The sequence below is a fragment of the Pristis pectinata genome, chromosome 1 (genome assembly GCF_009764475.1).
Source record: "Pristis pectinata isolate sPriPec2 chromosome 1, sPriPec2.1.pri, whole genome shotgun sequence".
Taxonomy (NCBI): Eukaryota; Metazoa; Chordata; class Chondrichthyes; order Rhinopristiformes; family Pristidae; genus Pristis; species Pristis pectinata.
This window is the reverse complement of record NC_067405.1, coordinates 69,205,039-69,226,335: the sequence shown is the minus strand read 5'-3', so window position 1 is coordinate 69,226,335 and position 21,297 is coordinate 69,205,039. Positions and strand designations below refer to the sequence as shown.

Sequence of the window (21,297 nt, the reverse complement as noted above, 5' to 3'; positions counted from 1 at the left end):
GTGGCTCTGACATCCACCATCATGAAGTGCTTTGAGAGGTTGGTCATGGCACGCATCAACTCCAGCCTACCAGACAACCTGGACCCATTGCAATTCGCCTATCGCTGAAACAGGTCTACAGCGGATGCCATCTCCCTGGCCCTACACTCAGCTCTGGAGCATCTGGACAGTAAAGACACATATGTTAGACTATTATTTATTGACTACAGATCTGCCTTCAATACAACAATTCCAAGCAAGCTTGTCACCAAACTCTGAGATCTAGAACTCAACACCTCCCTCTGTAACTGGATCCTTGACTTTCTAACAAACAAACCGCAATCAGTGAGGATAGGCAGCAATACCTCCGGCCCGATTATTCTCAACACTGGTGCCCCACAAGGCTGCGTCCTCAGCCCTCTACTCTACTCCCTATACACTCATGACTGTGTGGCCAGATTCTGCTCTAACTCCATCTCCAAGTTTGCAGGTGATATCACCGTTGTAGGCCATATCTCAAACAGCGATGAGTCGGAGTACAGGAAGGAGATAGAGAGCTTAGTGGAATGGTGTCATGACAACAACCTTTCCCTCAATGTCAACAAAACAAAAGAGCTGGCCATTGACTTCAGGAAAGGGGGTGGTGTACATGCACCTGTCTACATCAATGGTGCTGAGGTCGAGAGATTGAGAGCTTCAAGTTCCTGGGAGTGAACATCACCAACAGCCTGTCCTGGTCAAATCACGTAGATGCCACGGCCAAGAAAGCTCACCACCACCTCTACTTCCTCAGGAGGCTAAAGAAATTTGGTTTGTCCCCTTTGACTCTCACCAACTTTTACCGATGCACCATAGAAAGCATCCCATCTGGATGTATCATGGCTTGGTACGGCAACTGCTCTGCCCAGGACTGCAAGAAGCTGCAGAGAGTTGTGGACACAGCCCAGCGCATCACGGACACCAGCCTCCCCTCCTTGGACTCTGTCTTTACCTCTCGTTGTCTTGGTGTAGCAGCCAGCATAATCAAAGACCCCACCCACCCGGGGCATCCTCTCTTCTCTCCTCTTCCATTGGGTAGAAGATACAGGAGTCTGAGGGCACATACCACCAGACTTAAGGACAGCTTCTACCCCACTGTGATAAGACTATTGAACGGTTCCCTTATACAATGAGATGGACTATGACCTCATGATCTACCTTGTTGTGACCTTGCACCTTATTGCATTGCACTTTCTCTGTAGCTGTGACACTTTACTCCGTACTGTTATTGTTTTTACCTGTACTACGTCAATGCACTCTGTACTAAATCAATGTAACTGCACTGTGTAATGAACTGACCTGTATGATCGGTTCGTAGGACAAGCTTTTCATTGTACCTCGGTACAAGTGACAATAATAAACCAATAAACCAAGCCACCTTCTTCTCACTGAAATCAAAGCAGATGAAATAATTTCTTCACAAGAAGTGAGCCCGTATGATTCCTCTGATGCAGCAGTGAGAAGCAAATTGGGAAAATCCTGTGCTGAAGAACTTGAGAATCAAGGTGATGTTGACCTCCATGGAGAGAGCAGACAAAGCACGTGTAATGGTCTTCCCACAGTGTGCTGCACGTTTCAGTGATGGCAGCCTTGGAGTACCTGAGCCTGCAAATAAGTCATTCATCAGAGAGGACCGGGTGGGATGTGGTGTCTATGAAGGCTCTTCATTGATGGGCCTGTCTTTGCCTCCTGCCCTGAACTCCCCAAACACAGACAGTGCTATGCCTTCTGTCATCTGTCGTCCTGTGGTGGTACCACTGATTCATCCACTGAATGAGTATCTTATTGGCTAAAAGCCATAAAAAAGGATTTCCCCATTAGTTTTGGCATGCACTGTAGATCTTAGAAGGTACTTGACCACTTATGGTCACTTTTGAAGGTGAAACAAGTGACAATCTAGCACAGCGTGCTCCAGATGTACTGAAACTGTTCCAAGACAGTCATTTGTGGAGCTCCATTTTATGTTGATAGAGGCAAAAAAAGGGCATTACGTGAATAATGGCATCATTTTGGTGTGGGCGTCATTGAGGAAACATTGGACATGTTACCATGAATAGCACACGGCCGTACACTTCCATGTCTGATATGATTTCATTTGAAAATGATACCCAGTGCAATCTGCTCCAGGAGCAAATGAAATCGTATTGCATTGCTCCTAAAAACTGCCCACAGCTTAGTTCAAATTGCAGACTGGAATCTCCAGCCAGACACACATTAGAGGTGAGACACAGGCACAGGACCTACCCACGGGCAAATATTACAGGAAAGAAGCAGTGATGGTATTACAGAATCCTCACGAACACCTGCTACAGGAGAGAGACTGGGACAGTGCAGCAAAGTCCATACACAGACAAATATTACTGGCAAGAAACAGACTATGGCAGAGGCCTTATTAGTGAGAGAGAGAGAGGGGGGGGGAAAGAATGGGGCAATGTAAGAGATCTCACCCAGTTAGCTATTGCAGGAGAAACACAAACAACATAGCAGATCTGTTACAGAATGCAGAGACAATATAACCAGCTCTTCACACAGACACACATTTTATTGAAGAATCCCGTTTTTAGAAGCTATAGCTCAAAGCAATTAGTGCATTGCCTGAAATTGTCAATTTTCAGTACTTGATGCATCTGCAGTACATAAATTGTGGTTTTGAAGTGTTGAGGTAGATATGATGTTGAACATGTGGAGGGAACCAGGAGGTCTTTAAATGGTCATGATGATGATTATGTGGCATCTGGCTCATTTTACTCTGGACCAGTAACCTGCCTAAACTTTAAGCTCACATGCCCACTGTGCTAATGAACTCCATCCTTCTCCCACATCAGGCCAGTCTGTGGGTTGCTTGCGAGTTTCTGCTAAGCCCAGGCCAAGTGGCACTGGGTTTCATGTCGACATTGAACTGGATGGAAGGGCATTCCAGTGACCTGTGTTAATAGAAATGTCAGCTATACCTGCCTTAGAACCCATGCCCTAGAAAGGGATGGAACCCACTTTAAAATCAAATGTTGTCCTCCCACCTTACATCGCGAACACATCTTTGAAACAACTGTCATAAGGGGCTTCACTCCCATATCCCATCTTCCGAATAGAAAAAAAATGAAGAAGCTCAACCACTGAAATATGTTTAGCCTTCAGATTGTATATGCTCATGTTTTCTACGTGGTGCACTCAAGAAACCTTAATTATGTGATGTTTCACCCATACCAAACAGACTTTCTGATACCAATCTATTATGAATATCTAACAACTTTTTTTATTCACTCTTGGGATACGAACTCCACTGCTATGACCAGCAGTTATTGATGCCCTTATTTGTCCTTGTGAACGTTTTTCTTAAACTGTTGCCATCTGTATCGTGAGACTAATCCTTTGTGTTGTTGGGTAGGGAGTTCCGTGATTTTGACCCAGTGATAATGATGAGATGTATTTCCATGTCAGTATGGTGTGTGACTTGAAGGGGGTGGTGGTGTTCTCATGTGTCTGATGCTCTTGTCCCTCTGGGTGATTTTGGTTAGAGTTTGGAACTTGTGGTGAGGAAGCCTTGTCGTTGCAGTGTGCCCTTGATGTAGTAGTATATAGAATTAATGGTAAACTCTTCTACTTATGGCATCAATACTCCAAATGCAAGGTCACTCAGACCTTGAGCTGCCGTGCGTCAACAATACTTGCATTTGAGACCAAGCTCCTAGACATCGTCGACTCATTCACCGAAACATATGAAAGGATGGGCCTTATGCTCAACATCTGCAAAGACCCCTTTACAGCCTGTCCCTCTGCACCACATTGGCCCCTGGCCATGAAGATCCAAAATGAGGCCCTGGAAAAAGTGGATCGCTTCCCATACCTCAGGAGCCACCTCCTGGCAAAGACAGATTCTCATTGCATTCCATCCATCAGGACAGCCTGTGATCAATTGAGAAAAAGTTTATTTCAAGACCTCAGACCTGGCACAAAGGTCATGGTCTACTGGGCAGCAGTGATCCCTGCACTCCTATATGCTGATGACACTTGGATTACCTACAGGAGGCACTGGAAATATACCACCAACGCTGTGTCTCCGAAACTTTCCAAATTCACTAGAAGGATAAGCAAACTCATGTCAGCCAACTTCGGTGATATTGAGGCCCTAGTTACCTTCATTTGGCTACATTGGGAAGGTCACTTCATTCACATGCTCAACACCAGACTTCCAAAACAGAACCTCCATTCCAAGTTCTGTCATGAAGAAGTTTACCAGATGCTCATAGAAGATGATTCAAGGATGTGCTCAAAGCTTCCTTGAAGAGGTGCAACCTCCCCACAACTGCTGGGAATCTCTGGCCCATAACCTCTCAAAGTGGAGGAGGAGCATTTGGGATGACATCAAGAATCTTGAGTCCTTGCGCCATCAGCACAAAGAGGCCTTGGGTAAAGGGTGCCTCACAAACCCCCCACCCACTGCCCCACCAGCCACCTGTGGAAAAGTCTGCCATTCCCATATTGGCTCCATTAGACACATTGGAACCTACAAAACCAGAGTAGAAGCAACTCATCCTTGACCCTGTGGGACTGCCTAAGAAAAAGAATATATAATGCACCTCCTATATTAGAGGCAGTAGATGATTAAGATGGTGGATGGACTGCCGCTAATGTTCAATTCTAAGTTAAGTGCTGGTTCATTTACTGGCTACACCATACTACAAATGCGTCACCTATAAGAAGAGAGAGCAATCCTTTCTGGGAACTGTATTTACATGTTAATTTTTATCCTTCTCATGATCAGGCAGTACCCTGTAATAGAACTCCCCTAACTGAGGAGAATCAAGTTATGTTAATGGGTGATCTGCTTCTCCAGATCACCACATATTTGATCAAGGTGAAAATGACGCTGATTTTTGACAGCCCAGAAAGTGTATCCTCCACACCAGCCTCTTCCTAGCCCACTATTCACCCTGTTGCTGAACCATCTATTCTTTTCACCCACTTATACCTCACCAGTTTTCCCTTATTTGATTTTCTCATCAATTATTCCATATAATGGTCAGTTCCATATTCCCACCATTCTCTTGGGAAAGGTGGAATTCCTGAATTCCTGATTGGATCTACTGCTGGCATATTAGTGGGCTTTAATTTTGGATGCCCGCCAATAACAGCACCTTCTCTGTCAAACCCTGTCAAACCCCATGCATAATTTTAAAGACTTCCATTCGGTCACTCTACAGCCTCCTCTTTTCTACACGGCTGTTTCTTGGAAAATACACCAAACAATAAAGTGCTCAAAGCATACGTCCCTCAGTTAGTATTGAACAGGCATGAACACTATGGGGGTGGTCACCAAGCAGGGTGAGTTGTCCTGGTGATCCGCTCGGTTAGAGGCTCGAGTTGGAGGGAAGGGGCAATGAGGAAAGTGTAGACAAACCTGGGCTAGAGTGACACACTCCTGGATCTGCGGGGAGGGCAGGTGAGTGATAAAGAGTGATGAAGGGTTGGTGGTGGAATAGGAAGAATAAGGATCCTAAAACCGCTCCATGTGTTGTGCCGCAGGGGTTACTGAGACAACTGGTGCTGCTACCGGGATCTGATGCTACCCAAAGGATCTGCCCCAGTCCCACTCCCAGATTGGCAATGCTCTCCATCCCGAAGATACTGACGGAGCTCCCGCTGAGGCCCTCAGACAACGATATCTTGAAGTACCCCTATGGTAAGGAGGAGTTTGAGTACAGTTTCCTCGTGCACACGAGGTGAGTTTTGCCCTGACTGTGGGTTAGGTATCTGTGGACACCAGTCACCTTCCAGGATTTCAACTGTGAGGACAAGTGCTTACACCATCATGTGTTGAAACGTCAACAATTACTTTCCCCACACAGATGCTGCTCAACCTGCTGAGTTCCTCCAGCAGATTGTTTGTTGGTTGTTAAGAATTGGTTGATAGGCAGGAAACCAGAGACTAGGAATAAATGGGTCTTGTTTTAGGTGGAATATGGTAACTAGTGGAGTAGCAAGAGATCGGTGCTTAGGCCTCAGCTATTCGTCATATAGAAAAGTGATTTGGAAAAGGAATCAAATGTAATATTTCTAAGTTTATCGACTACTCTAAACCATGTGGGATTATGAATTATTAGGAGGATGTAAAGAGGCTGCAAAGCAACTTAGATAAGTTAGTGAGCAGTCAAAAACATGGCAGATGCAGTATAAACATGGCAAATGAGAAAACAAGACAGAAGACAGCATATTACTTAAAAATGTTTGATTTGGAAGTGTTGGTGTACAAAGAGACTTGGGTGTGCTTGTAGCTCAGACATTGAAAACAAACTTGCAGGTGCACCAAACAGTTAAGGATATGTTGACCTTCATAGCAAGAGGATTTTAGTACTGGGGCAAGATAATCTTACTACAATTATACAGGGCCTTGGTGAGACCACCCTGGAGTATTGTGTGCAGCTTTGGATAAGTGTTGCATTTTGGGAAGTCAGACTTGGGCTAGGACTTTCACATTGAAGGGTATGGCCCTGGGGAGCATTGTAGAACAGAGGGACCTAGGAGTACGAGTACATGGTTCCCTGAAAGTGGCATCATAGGTAGACAGGGTGGGGAAGAAGGCACTTGGCATGCTGGTCTTCATCAGTCAGAACACTGAGTATAGGAGTTGGGACATTATATTCAATACATTAGTGAGGCCACACCTTGAGTATTGTGTACAGTTTTGGTTACTCTCTGATAAGAAAGATGTCATTAAGTTGGAAAAAGTGCACAGAAGATTGACATGAATGTCACTAGGACTCAAGGGCCTGAGTTATTGGGAGAGGTTGGGCAGGGTAGGACTTTATTCCTTGGAAGGTAGGAAATAGAGGGGTGACCTTATAGAGGTGTATAAAATCATGAGGGGCATAGACAGGGTGAATGCACAATCTTTTCCCCAGGGAAATTAAATCAAAAACTAGAGGGCATAGGTTTAAGGTGAGAGAGGAAAGAATTATAAGAGACCTGAGGGGCAACTTCTTTACGCAGAGGATGGTACGTACATGGAACGAGCTGCCAGAGGAAGTAGTTGAGGCAGGTACAATAACAGTATTTAAGAGACATTTGGACAGGTACATAGGAAGAAGGATATGGGCCAAACACAGGTAAATGGGACTTGATTAGATGGGCATGTTGGTTGACATGGACCAGTTGAGCCAAAGGGCCTGCCTCTGTGCTTTATGAGTCTCCGACTGTATGATTCTGAGGCTCAACAGACTGGTTGCAGGAAGGATGTTTCCCTTGGCTGGAGTGTACAAAACAAGGGGCCACAATCTCCGGTTACAGGGAAAAAGATACAGGACCGAAATGAAGAGAAGTGTCTCACTCAGAGAATTGGTATTGGTATTGGCTTTTTATTGTCACTTGTACCGAGGAACAGTGAAAAATTTGTCTTGCATACTGTTCGTACAGTTCAATTTATTACACAGTGCATTGAGGTAGTACAGGGTAAAAACAATAACAGAATACAGAGTAAAGTGTCAAAGCTACAGGGAAGTGCATTGCGGGTAGGCAATAGGGTCCAAGGTCATAACAAGGTAGATTATGAAGTCAAGAGTCCATTTCATCGTGTAAGGGAACCGTTCAATAGTCTTATCACCGTGGGATAGAAGCTGTCCTTGAACCTGGTGGTATGTGCCCTCAGGCTCCTATATCTTCTGCCTGACGGGAGAGGGGAGAAGAGAGAATGACCCGGGTGGGCGGGATCTTTGATTATGCTGGCTGCTTCACCATGGCAGTGAGAGGTATAGACAGAGTCCAAGGAGTGGAGGCTGGTTTCTGTGATATGCCAGGCTGCGCCCACAACTCTCTGCAGTTTCTTGCAGTCCTGGGCAGAGCAGTCGCCATACCAAGCCGTGATGCATCCAGATAGGATGCGTTCTATGGTGCATTGATAAAAGTTGGTGAGTGTCAAAGGAGACATGCCAAATTTCTTTAGTCTCCTGAGGAAGTAGAGGTGCTGGCGAGCATTCTTGGCCGTGGCATCTACGTGGTTGGACCAGGACAGGCTATTGGTGATGTTCACTCCAAGGAGCTTGAAGATCTCAACCCTCTCGACCTCAGCACCTTTGATGTAGACAGGTGCATGTACACCGCCCCCTTTCCTAAAGTCAATGACCAGCTCTTTTGTTTTGCTGACATTGAGGGAAAGGTTGTTGTCATGACACCATGTCACTAAGTTCCCTATCTCCTTCCTGTACTCCAACTCATCATTATTTGAGATACAGCCTACTACGGTAGTATCATCTGCAAACTCCAGAGAATGGTGAACCAGTGGAATTTGCTGGGAAGAGGACTGTCGAGGCCAAGTTATGGGATATATCTAAGAAGGAGATAGATAAATCTCCAGATGCATCGGGCATCAAAAGGAATGGAGAGGGAGCGGGGATATGGCAACAAGCTAGATGATTAGCCATGATAGTATTGAAAGCTGGAGAAGGTTCGAAGGGCCGAACAGCCTGCTCCAATTTTCCTCTAAATCAATCCTCCCAAACTAGGTCCTCTGACCCCCCCACCCCACTAAAAGCCCAAGCCTCCCGTTGGCTGATGCACCCCCACAATGCTGGTATCCCACCTCCTCCATCTCACCTCAATGCCCCACCCGACCATACACCCATCACTTCACCTACCTTGGCCACAGCACCAGCCCAAAGGACCCTGTGTCCTCCGGCTACCCTGAACCTGGCCTCTGAGGAGGTACCGAGCAGCACGTACTTCAATGCTGAAGTTTGCAGTACTGAGACTAACAGCTTGACTAATTGTCAGCGTGACTGGAAATTCAAAGCGCTTCACAGAAAATTGACACACAAAAGGAGCTGTTAAGTTGGCAACACTGGGTCACAGAGATGGTTTTCTAAGGAGAAAGTGGTTGAGAGGCAAAGGGAATTCCGGAGGTGTGAAACCATAGTTGCAAATGGTGGAGTGAAGGAAATGGAGAAATGGTAGAAGAGGAAAGGTAATGGAGGGGTTTTGGAATTGGAGGCAGTTATAGAGGTAGGGAGGGGTGAAGGCAGCAAGGAATTTAAAAATGAAAGAAATGCAGATGCAAATATTTTGCCTTTATATAACTCGTCACATTCTGAACACTTGCGTAAAGCGTAGTTACAACCTGTTTGTGCACCTTTGCTGTGGGAAAGGAGTAGCCCATTCAGCAGCTCCAGCCTGTTTCATCAGATTGTGACTGATCAGCACCTTAGCTCCAATTATCCACCCTCATTCTGTCACTGCTCATGCACTGCCCCGACAAATATCCAGAAATCTCGGTCTCAACAGCCTCAACAACTTCTTGGGAAAGGGAGTTCAAGCTTTCTATTACCCTTTGACATAATCCCTGGACTTGTCTTCCTGGATTGATTCCCACTCTTTACCTTGTCAAATCATTTAACCTTATCATCCCCCTTTCTCCCATACAACAGTCCTCAGGTTACAGCCTATAACTTCACCCTCTGAATCCTGGGGTCATTCTGGTGATTCTGTACCGTAATCCTTCAAGACCAATAGATCCTTTACTTCAGGATATATTTCAATGCGCAGAACCAAATGCACCCCCTGCATTGACTCTTCAATGCCTATGAATTGGCCTTGTAAGCCACTCAGTTGTAGCATTACCACAGTATTCAGAGACAGAATAAGACTGGTCGGACCCCCTGTCATCAGAGTTGGGCATGGCAGAGTCCTTCCCAGCCTAGATAGCCTTGCAAAGTCCTTCTCATAACCATCTGGGGTCTGGTGTCTACACTGGGGAGAAGCCTGATGTTGTCCTACTCACAGGGTCACACCTCACAGACAACGTGACACACCCCTCCAGCACCCTCCGTGGCAGGACAAACCCACTAGAGGTGGCGGCACAGTCGTATTCAGGTGGGCGCGGGTAGTCCTTTGAGTCCTCAGCATAGTCTCTGGATCCTATGAAGTCTCAACACGGGCAAGAAAACCTCCTCCTGATCACCGCTTGCCCTCCTCCCTCAGCTGATGAATCAGTGCTCCTCCATGTTGGGCAACTCTTGGAAGGAGTACTGAAAGTAGCAAGGGCACCAAATGTCCTCTGGGTAGGGACGTCAATGTCCATCACCAAGAATAGCTTGGTAACACCACCACTGATTATGGTGGCTGTCTGGGTCCTGAAAGACATAGTGACCAGGCTTAGCCCATGGCAGGTAATGAATAAACCAACATGAATAAGAAATCTACTTGACCCTCCTCTCACCAATCTGCCTGTGGCAGATCCATCTGACCATAATTACATTGATAGAAGTCACCACCGCACAATTGTCATGGAGACAAAGTGCCATCTTCAAGGATACCTTCCATCGTGTTGTGTGACATTACAATTGAGCTGAACAGCAAAGGTTCAGAACAGACCTGGCAGCTCGAAATTGGGCACCCATGACGTGCCGTGGGTCATCAGCAGCAGCAGAATCTGTCCCCACCACAGGCTGTAACCTCACGGCCTGGCATCTCCCTCTCTCTACCATAACTGGGAAGTGAGCCTGGCCAGGTGACTGGCCTTTCAGTGGGAGAGCACTTTGGGAACAGCTCCTTAATTTTTAAGATAATCATGAATAAGGATAAGTGTGGACCTTGCGGGAAAGTACTAAATTGGGGGAGAGCAAATTACGACAGGAGCTAGGGGAGTTAATTGGGAGCAGCTGTTATTGGGCAAGTCCACATCTGACATGTGGGAGTTTAAAGACCAGCTGATCGGAGTTCAGTACAGGCATGTTCCAGTAAGGAGGAAGGACAAGGATGGCAAGGTAAGGCAACTTTGGATGACGAAAGAGGTTGTAAATTTAGTTAAAAAGAAAAAGGAAGCATATGTAAGATTTAGGAAACTAAAATCTGACAGGGCATAAAGCTAGCAGGAAAGAGCTCAAGCAGGAGATTTGGAAGGCCAAAAGGGGCCATGAAATGTCCTTGGCAAGTAGGATTAATGAGAATCCTCAGGTATTCTATACACATTAAAACAAGGGGCTAAATGGGGAGAGGGTAGGACCACTCAAGGATAAAGGAAGGAATTTATGCTTGGAGTCAGAGGATGTGGAAGAGGTATGAAGTGAGTACTTTGCAACGGTATTCACCAAGAAGAAGGACATGGAGGAGAGTGAGGGCAGTGTGGGGCATGCTAATGTGCTCAGGCATTTTGAGATCAAGAAGGAGGTGGTGCTGGGTATTCTGGAGACCATCAAAGTGGATAAATCCCAAGGGCCCGATGGGATATATCCCAGGTTATTTAAAGAGGCAAGAGAGGAGATTGCTGGGGCCTTGATGAAGATAAGGATTTGCGTGCATTTGGAAAAACATGGCCTGACTGGGGACAGTCAGCATGGCTTTGTGTGGGGCAGGTCAGGTCTTACAAACTTGATTGAGGAGACAACAAAGGTAATTGATGAGGGTAGGGCAGTGGATGTTGTCTATGTGGATTTTAGTAAGGCATTTGACAAGGTCCCACATGGTAGGCTGATCCAACAGATTAAGATGCATGGCATCCACGGTGACTTGGTAGTTTGGATTCAGAATTGGCTTGCCCATAGAAGACGGAGGGTAATGATGGAAGGGTGTTATTCTGGCTGGAGGTCTGTGTTCTGCAGCAATCAATGTTGAGACCTCTGCTGTTTGTGATATATATAAATGACTTGGATGAAAATGTATATGGGTGGGTTAGTAAGTTCGCAGATGACACAAAGATTGGGGGAGTTGTGGACAGTGTAAAGGCCTGTCAAAGTACACAGCAGAATATAGATCAGTTACAGATATGGGCGGAGAAATGGCAGATGCAGTTTAATCTGAGCAAGTGTGAGGTGTTGCACTTTGAGAGATCAAATGTAAGGGGAAAGTATACAGTTAATAACAGGAACCTTTATAGCATTGATGTACAGGGGGATCTTGGGGTCCAAGTTCATAGCTCTCTGAAAGTGGCCATGCAAGTAGTTAGGGTGGTAAAGAAGGTGTACGGCATGCTTGCCTTCATTTGCCATGTTGCAGCTATATAAACTTTTGGTTAGGCTGCGCTTGGAGTATTGTGTACAATTCTGGTTGACTCCTTACAAGAAGGATGTGGAGGCTTTGGAAAGGATGCAGAAGAGGTTTATCAGGATGCTGCCTGGATTAAAGATTATGAGCTATAAGGAGAGGTTGGACAAACTTGGGTTGTTTTCACTGTAGTGTCGAGGGCTGAAGAGAGATCAGATAGAAGTTTATAAAATTATGAGAGGCATAGATTGGGTGGACGGTCAGAATCTTTTTCCCAGGGTAGAAATGTCAAGTACTAGAGGACATGCACTTAAGGTGAGAGGGGGAAAGTTTAAAGGAGATGTACAGGGCAAGTTTTTTACACGGAGAGTGGCGGATGCCTGGAATGGGCTGCCCAGGGGTAATGGTGGAAGCAGATACAATATCATTTAAGAGGCTGTTAGATAGACACATGAACATGCAGGGAATGGAGGGATACGAATCATGTACAGACAAAAGGGATTTAGTTTAATCCACTGTTGTGTTCAGTGCAGACATTGTGGTCCGAAGGGCCTGTTCCTGTGCTGTACTGTTCTATGTGCTGTGTTCTATGTTCTATGAACTGTCATGCCAGGGGGTCAACCCTGGTTCAATGAGGAGCGCAGAAGGGCATGCTGGGAACAGCACCAGGCGTACCCAAAAAAGATAAGGTGCCCACCTAGGGAAGCTGCAACACAGGATGACATGCAGACTAAACAGCAAAAACAGCAGGCTACTCAACAGAGTTAAATGATCTCACAACCAAAGGACCAGATCAAAGCTCTGGAGTTCGATCACATCTGGTCATGAATGGTGCTGGACAATTTCAGGAGGAGGCTGCAAGCACATCCACAACCATGGTGGGGCCCAGTGTGTGAGTGCTAAAGACAGAGGAGCATTTGTAACCACGTTCAGCCAGAAGTGCTGAATAGATGATCCATCCTGAGATCCTCACCATCACACAAGACTGTCTTTAGCCAAGTTGAGTTCATTCCACATGATATCAAAAACAGCTGGCAGCACTGGATACAGTAAAGGGTCTGGAACGAGACATCATCCCATCTGAGGTACTGAAGACCTCTGCTGCAGAACCAGCTACACCTCTAGCCCAGTTACAACAATGGCATCCAGCCGACAATGTAGGAAGTTGTCCAGGTATGTCCTATTCACAAAAGGCAGGATGTCCAATCGGGTTAATTAAGCTCAATCAGTCTGCTTTCAATCCCCAGTAGAGTGATGGCACGTACCATCAAGAGTATGATTAAGCAGCAAATACTCACCAATAGCTGACTGGCCTGCTGAGTTCCTCCAGCATCACCGTGTTTTTCAGCTAGACTCCAGCACCTGCAGTCCTTTGTCCCAAGCAAAAATATCACTCATACTTCATTGTCACTGGGTCTAAATCCGGGAACTCCCTCTCCAACAGCACTTTGGGAATGCCTGCACCAGAAGGACTTCAGCTGCTCGAGAAGGCAGAAGGCTACCATCTTCTCAAAGATAATTACCGAAGGGCAATAAATGCTGCATTGTCAGGGCTGCCAGATCCTGAAAATAAAAAAAAATCTGTGGATGGGATCTAACCAGAGCTTTGTACAACTATTAATATGGCTTCCTTCCACCCTTTATATTGTTCCAGCCTAGTTTTTTTAATTTATTCATTCAAGGGATGTGGACTTTGTAGGCTGAGCCAGCACTTAATTGCCCATCCCTAGTTGCCCTTGAGAAGGTGGTGGTGTCTTCTTGAACTGCCGCGGTCCTTGAGGTGTGGGTGTACCCATAATGCCACCGGGGAGGGAGTTCCAGGATTTTGACCCAGTGACAGTGAAGGAACGGCGATATATTTCCGAATCAGGATGGTGTGTGGCTTGGAGGGCAACTTCCAGGCGATGGTGTTCTCATGTTTTTGCTACCCTTGTTCTTCTAGCTGGTAGAGGTCGTGCATTTGGAAAGTGCTGTCTAAGGCACCTTGGTGAGTTACTGCAGTGCATCGTGTAGATGGTACAAATTAGTGCTACTGTGTGTTGGTGGTGGAGTAATGGCCAAGGTTTGAGCCTGCCCATTCACTGTTACTTTCCCTGTGTTTAGGCCCCTTTATAACTTTGCTCTTTGACACTTGGCAATTAGAAAACACAGTGATCCATTTAACTTGGGCCAATATAGGTGACCTCACATTTCCTCACATTGAGTTCCAGCTGCCACAGTTCTGCCCATTCACTTCACCTATTCTTTGCAAATCTCTGCTCCTGATTATGTTGTAACACAGAAACCATAACTGCATATTGGGGATGCATCTTGTAATGATATTGGGTGGACCTACCACGACTTTTTGGGCGAGGAAAGTTTTCTTTGCAATTGCAATCTTAATTCTGATCAGCTTCCTTTCTCAGGCTTTACTGCTCATATCTCCCTTGGCAGCATGTAAACAGAATATTTGAACAGAAGGTAATGACCCGGCTGCCCCAGGTCATTATCTTGGGCAATCCCGCTCCTCTAATATCTCAGGAAGAATGTGGGTCTGAGTCAGATCTTTCTAATGATGGTGCTTTCCACCCAGATAGCAATGCTGCTTTCCATGAGGCACTCCCTCACTGTAGGCTATATTGAAGGCCAAATATCATTGGCTCTGCCCCTCCCTCTGTGTCATCTCCAGCCCTACAATTCTTGGAGCTGTTTACCTTCCTCAGTTCTGGCTGATTGATCATCACTGGTTTCAATTGAGACACAAAAGACTGCAGATGCTGGAACAAAATGCTGGAGGAACTTGGCGGGTCAGGCAGTATCTATGGAGGGACATTTTGGGCCGAGATCCTTCATCTGGACTGCTTAATTACCCCACCATCGGCAATGTGTCTTCAGCTGCCAAAACAGTAGGCTCTGGGACACCTCCAACACTTATTTTCCTTCCTAAAATCTTCTTAAATGCTTTCACTTTCTTCCCCAATATCTCAAGTGGCTGGTTAATAACCTTTCCAAGAATTATCTTGGGTTATTCAACTAATCTGAAGGCAATATACAAATGTAGGTTCACTTTATCTTTTGTGTGACGCAACAGCGTTTCTTTATTACATTAGGATTTTCCTGTAAGACTGATACCAGATGCTACTGGTGCAAAATTCAGATTGATTGCTCCTGGTTCAGAACACAGTAAAAGTTATTGGTTCCCAAGATGGCACCTGAAGTATGGGCTCATTCATTGGGAAAATTGCAACAGGCATTTTATTGGCGAGAATGCAATGACTGCCCAGTGGAAGTGTACTGTATAGGCCAATCATGACACCAACCAGCGTACAGTGCCACCACTGCCATTTTGGAGGGCAATACTCCAACGGGGCATACTCGCTTAGCTTTTTACATGAGAACATAAGCCAAGCAGCAAGAAGAACGTGGTGTTCAGAGAGTGATTTTCCTATTTGAATCCCAGCAAGGAACAGTGATAGATTCAACCATATTTCAGTAAGGACTCCCCTTCTGAAGTCTGCCGCTGTTCCAGTCGCAACTGCAGCCTTAGAGCATGGTAAGGTCTGGTCTTCAATCCACACATCTGGGTGAAGCAGGCACACTGTGAAAGCAATGCTGCTACATGAAGTATGTCTCAATGGGCGCTCTGCCTGAATTTCATTGCATAAGCCAAGAGTCGCCTGGGGCGTGTAAGTGGAGGGATGGAGCCACCTGTGCAGTTGTACGTCAAGATGAGTCACTTCCCCTCAGGATAGCCGAGCACAACATTACCGGAACAGTAATCCAGAAACACAAACTAATCACATTGATTTGGGAGTTTGTATTCCACCGCAAATGTTCTATAATTTGAATTCAGTTCATTAAATCTGAAATTAATAAGATAGTGATAGTAATAGTGACCACAAAGCTGTCAGTTAGATGTTAGAAAGGAAGGTTCACAAGTACCCTTTGGCATAGAGATTCAGTAGCCTTACCCACTCTGACCTACATGACCCACAGCAATGTGGTTGATTTTTCGCTGGCCACCCAATTAGCTGTAGTAACTGCAATGAGGAACTGTGGTAACCAGATGGAATCTTAAGGGGTGGTCTTGGACTTGACAAACACACACCCAGGCAGTGATCATGCAAACTCCTCCTGTACTGGGGTTGTGCCAACATTTGGAGTCTCACAGATTAGTCTAGCAACAGCACAACAGAATCACACCTATCCCAGATTCCTCCATTGCTATCGATAGGGTTGTCTTGCTGTCTGTAGGGGAGACACAGAAGAGAGGGTGACACCATGATGTATACACAGGGGTGCTTGAAATTGACTCTGGACCTCATGAAATCTCATCATGGGTAATGGGGAGCCACCTGTCAACAATCTCCCTCCGCTCTCTTTCACCCCATGATCCATCAGGATCAAACCCAGGCTACTGGAGCTGTGAGGCAGCTGCTCTACTAGCTGCCTGGTTCTCGAACAAGCCCAACATTTACTTTTCAAGGACAATTAGTGAAAATGAATACATCTGACCTTACCAATCACCTACAACTGTTGAAAACGAATAAAAAAGAAATTCATAGAATCGTACAGTCATACTGCATAGAAACAGGCCCTTCAACCCAACTCATCCTTGCTGACCAAGACGCCTATCTATGTTAATCCTGTTTATCTATGTTTGGCCCATATCATCTAAACCTTTCCTATCCGTGTACCTATCCAAATGTCTCCTAAATGTTGTGATTGTACCATAAGAAATAAGGATACAAACTTTTATTTCTCTCTCTTTTTACCTGTCCCAGAATATCCTAATGTGGTTCCATGTCATGTTTTGTTAGATAACATTCCTGTGAAGTGCTTTGAGACATTTTATTATATTAAAGGTGCACCATAAGTGCAACTATCATTGTTGATGACAATGTGTACATCGGGAACTGGATGGGAAACACGGGCATTTAGACCTTCTGTAGTGTACAATCTCTATTTTGATGTAGTAAGAGAAAATCTGGAAATACCCAGCAGGTCAGGCAGCAGCCATAGAGAACAAAACAGAGTCAATGTTTCAGCTGGATGACCTCTCATCAGAACAGTTTTGATGACTTGTTTCTGGTAGCTCTAATGTTGCCGACCTTCTCTATGTTGAATTCAGAAGCCGAAGTGAAGGTGATGGTGGGGAACCATCCTCCCTGCACTGAGAATGAAGTCAGCCGCCTCTGGTTTGATGTCTTCAACAAAGGCTTCTTTATCTGTGATGGCAAGAACTGGGTGTCGATCTTAAAAGGTAAGGCAAATTATATCAAAGGTACTGCTGCATTGTTTGAAGCGCTCCCTCTTGGCGAAGCTGTTAGCAAACGAATAGAGCGCACAAAGAACAAACTTGCATCTGAATGTCCCAAGATACTTTACAGCTGATGAAGCCAGTATAACAGCCAATCTGTGCACAGTGAGCTCCCACAAACAGCAATGAGATATTGACTAGACCTTCTGTTTTCTTTTCTGAATCCTGATGTATCCTGATCAGGTCACCTCCTTTACTCTAGTGTCACGAGATCTTCTACATCCTCCTGACAGCACTGACAGAGTTTTTGCACCTGAAGCATTCACCTGGATCTTATTGGCTACTTTCTGGATCGGATCTTGCACCACAACTCTCTGACCCAGAAGCAAGGATGCTACCAACTGAGCCAAATATGATACCAGTTACAACTGAATTAGCGCCAGAGTGACCATCATCCTCACATGCTGTTGATAAACACTGAGGTCTTTTGCTACCTTCGAGTATCCGATGAATCACCAAAAAACTTTCCCACTTTCTGTTGAATCTTGTACTCACTTCGATTCCAGAAGCAAGCCCCCATTTCATTTGGTTACCTCAGCAAGGGTTCAATAAAGCAAATTAACATTTTTTAAAACACATATAAATTGAGGTATCTTGTCAAATGATACTTCAAAAGTTTCACTCATCTTTTATTAAAAGGGCATTCATTAAACTAAAATTAAGATAAATACAAAGGTAAAGGTGTTGGAACTAGGAAATCACTATTCAAATTACAAAGCTCACACCCTGCATCATGCACTCAAAACTCATCTCCTCAGGAGATGGACAAAACCCCAAATCTAACAGAGATTCAGGCCCTCCACCAGATTTCTAAGGTGGTCTACAGCCAATGAAGGGTCATAATTGAAGCAGCCAATTCACACATACTAAAATACCAGAGAGCAGTGAAATAATGACCAGATCACTTTTCTTCAGTGATACCATCTGAGGGATAAATAATGTCCCAAGCCTGAAACAAAACTCTTCATTGAAGTAATGACATGGGGTTATTTGCATCCTCCTGAGGTATTCAGCTTTGACCGGATGCTTTCCCTGCTTGACCCTCCCTTGACTACAAGACAAGAAACATGATATTCCATAAACTATTTAATTCTCCCAGTTTATCCTTTTAACCTTCAGGTGCATTCCTAGACAGATATTTAATCTTGTTTCCGTTTAAAGGAGTTTTAATTGATCCCACATTGACATCCTAAGATCCTGGGTCCAAATATTTCTTTCCTTTTTCTGACCCTGATTGACACTCAATAATGGTCATATTCATGGGGCTCTGCTTTGGTGCTGATGGTTTTAAGATAAATAGACTGCATTTTATTAAAAAGATCATACAATAGCTTGTAATCAAATGTTAATCAACTGTCTGTTCAAAGAGTGAGATCTGAAAGACAGTCCTAAAAGAGGAGGGAGAGGCAAATGTGGCTGTGAAGTTCAGGGAAGTGAACCCTGGAGCATAGGACCTAGACAGCTGAAGGCACTGCCATTGATGAAGTGAAGGAACTAGATAAGTGGCCAGCATTGGAGAAGTGCAGAAGTGCTGGAGGATAGTAGATAACTAATAGAACAGTAGCGTCTGGAGGGCAGAAGATTGTGGCTGAAATTATTGCTATCAATAGTGAGTTTGTGATGCACCAGCATACAGAGGTAGCTGGGTATTGCACAGTCACACCTAACTCCATGCAAGACTCTTGTGACAATAGCTGCACAAAACCCTACCAGGTAGACAAGGCTCACGAAAGCACTGAGGCAAACCTCACTCAGATTCTGGAGGACTGCCTTGGTGTCAGCTAAAGGGCTTCACCACACTGCTGCTGGAGGGTTTGAGGCATCATCTTCCTCTCAGTGCTTTAACTCTCCATTATTACAAATCCTAATCCTCCTCACATGATGATGGGGAGATGATCATCACTGTCATCAGCCTGACACTCTTAGCTCTACCATTTGTCCAACACCACCTCCCCATCATTGGCTGAATGCCCTGTCAATCACTGGTCTCAAACATCATCATTATTCGAATGTTCCCAAACACCTGCCTGAGCTGTTGCACCCCAACACCATCATCATCTGCTCCAACCCCCATGGTCATGTGCTCCAATGACCCGTGATACCTGCCCCAATCACCCCATCCATTGCAATCATTTGCCTGAACCCTGTGGCAATGATTATCCCCAGACTCTCCGATCACCGTAATTATTTGTCTGAATACCCCCCTGTGGTCATTTGCCTGAAACTCTGCAACCATTGACCCCAATTTCTTGTCAGATAATCAAGCGTCTACCCCGATCCTCTCCATAACCAACCCCGTACACGTTCTTCCCCCAACTCACTTGCTTTGTGATCTCCACGCTCTACGATGATGGTGAATCGAGGAGGAAATCCTATTCTACTTTATTCAAACTGGTCTTTGTGCAGGTTATCATACTGGAGCTTCCCTTCAGTAGGCTAAGCCAGACTGTATTTTGGACATCCCTGTTGTACAGGTTGGTGTTGGGAAAGAAGCTATTCAACCCATCAAGTCTATGCCAGTTGTCAGAGCAATCCCATCCATGCTATTCCCCCACACTTCCCTGTAACTTATTCTCTCTCACATATCCACTCTGACTCTCCCGCCACCCACCTATTCCAAGGGTAATTTACAGAGGCGAATTAACCTACCAACGAGCACGCCTTTGAGATGTGGGAGGAAACCAGGGGAAACCCCACACAGTCACAGGGAGAACATACAAACTCCACACAGACGGCACTGGAAGTCTTGAAGACAAGGATGTGAATGTTTATGAATTTATCAGAAGGCAAAGGTGGTCAATAAGTACAGAGGTGATGGTCAAGATCGAAGACGGTTCAAGATGCAGTTAATTACTCTTAACAGTGCCTCTTCTAGTGAGTTGGGAGTACATCTAAAAAGGTCAATTCAAGCAGGGAATAATTAATTCAAAGAACAGAGGAAACTATGGCAACTGCTCCCAGTAAAAATAGCATTATTTCTCCTGAAAAATGCAGTGAATTGAGGACAGTTCTATGTAATTTTGTGTGTAAAATCAATCTCAGTCATTTAGAGGTGTGTAATCATCAAGGCTGATTGACAGGGGAATTACCCAATCAGCTCCACAATGCTTGGCTCTCAGCGTTGTCACTATGACGCAACGTTTTCGATTTAAGAGACAGACCTTAACTCATTCACACAGGTGCCATGCAAATTACACTTACAAATTGCAGATCAAGCTAAACCGTGCCTGCCATATATAAAATTCAGCATGAATCACATGCATGTCTTTCTGCAGTACCATTAAAAAGAGCAGACTGCGCAGCTAAGAGTATGTCAAGACAAATGTGCCATTGTTTACCTATAATTTTCTATATATATTGCTAACAATGTAAGACGTGTGTGACACAAATTGGGCTGCCTGCCAAAGTCTGCAAATAAGTACTTTATGGATTGTTAAAACTATCTCTTAACACAGCCTGAGGACTTTAAGATGTTACAATTGGGATTAACTTTGAGATGAACATAAAGATGGAATCATCTGAACGCAACCTGCATGCAGAAACAACCAAAAATTTTAATTGTGGCTTTTCTTAAAAGCACCAGCCCTGTTGTGTGGATTAAGTGGGGAGCTTTTGATGATGGAGCTGGTTGGATCTGTTGGATCACACGGAGAAACCAGTGTGGTGCTTGTACAAGTCCAAGGGCGCACAGAACTGGGACAGGGTACAGAGTCCTTATAAAGAGGCCCATTTGTTATTTCTTTAAACAGCCATCAAGGTGTCAGCCATGGCTTCGTGGTTTTGATCTTGCTCCTGGATCAGAAAGCTCTGTGTTCATTCCTTTCTGCTTCAGAGGCAAGAGCACAGCGGCACAGCGAGTAGAGCTGCAGCCTCACAGCTCCTATGACCGGGGTTTAATCCAGATTTGCAAGGAGTTTGCATGCTCTCCCTGTGACCACATGGGTTTCTCCCTGGGTGTTCCGGTTTCCTCCGACATTTCTAAATTTGTGGGGGTTGGTGGGTTAATTGGCCAT

The 21,297-nt window shown here is 45.1% G+C and overlaps 1 protein-coding gene across 1 annotated transcript in view; it reads left to right on the top strand.

Moving 5' to 3' along the window:
• LOC127574707 (thrombospondin-type laminin G domain and EAR repeat-containing protein-like) overlaps positions 1-21,297 on the top strand; it is a 62,210-nt gene that overhangs the window by 18,413 nt on the left and 22,500 nt on the right. The window contains exons 5-6 of the mRNA XM_052023997.1: positions 5,542-5,698; positions 17,096-17,227. Coding sequence (XP_051879957.1) covers positions 5,542-5,698; positions 17,096-17,227 — 289 coding nt within the window. The remainder of the gene's footprint in view (positions 1-5,541; positions 5,699-17,095; positions 17,228-21,297) is intronic.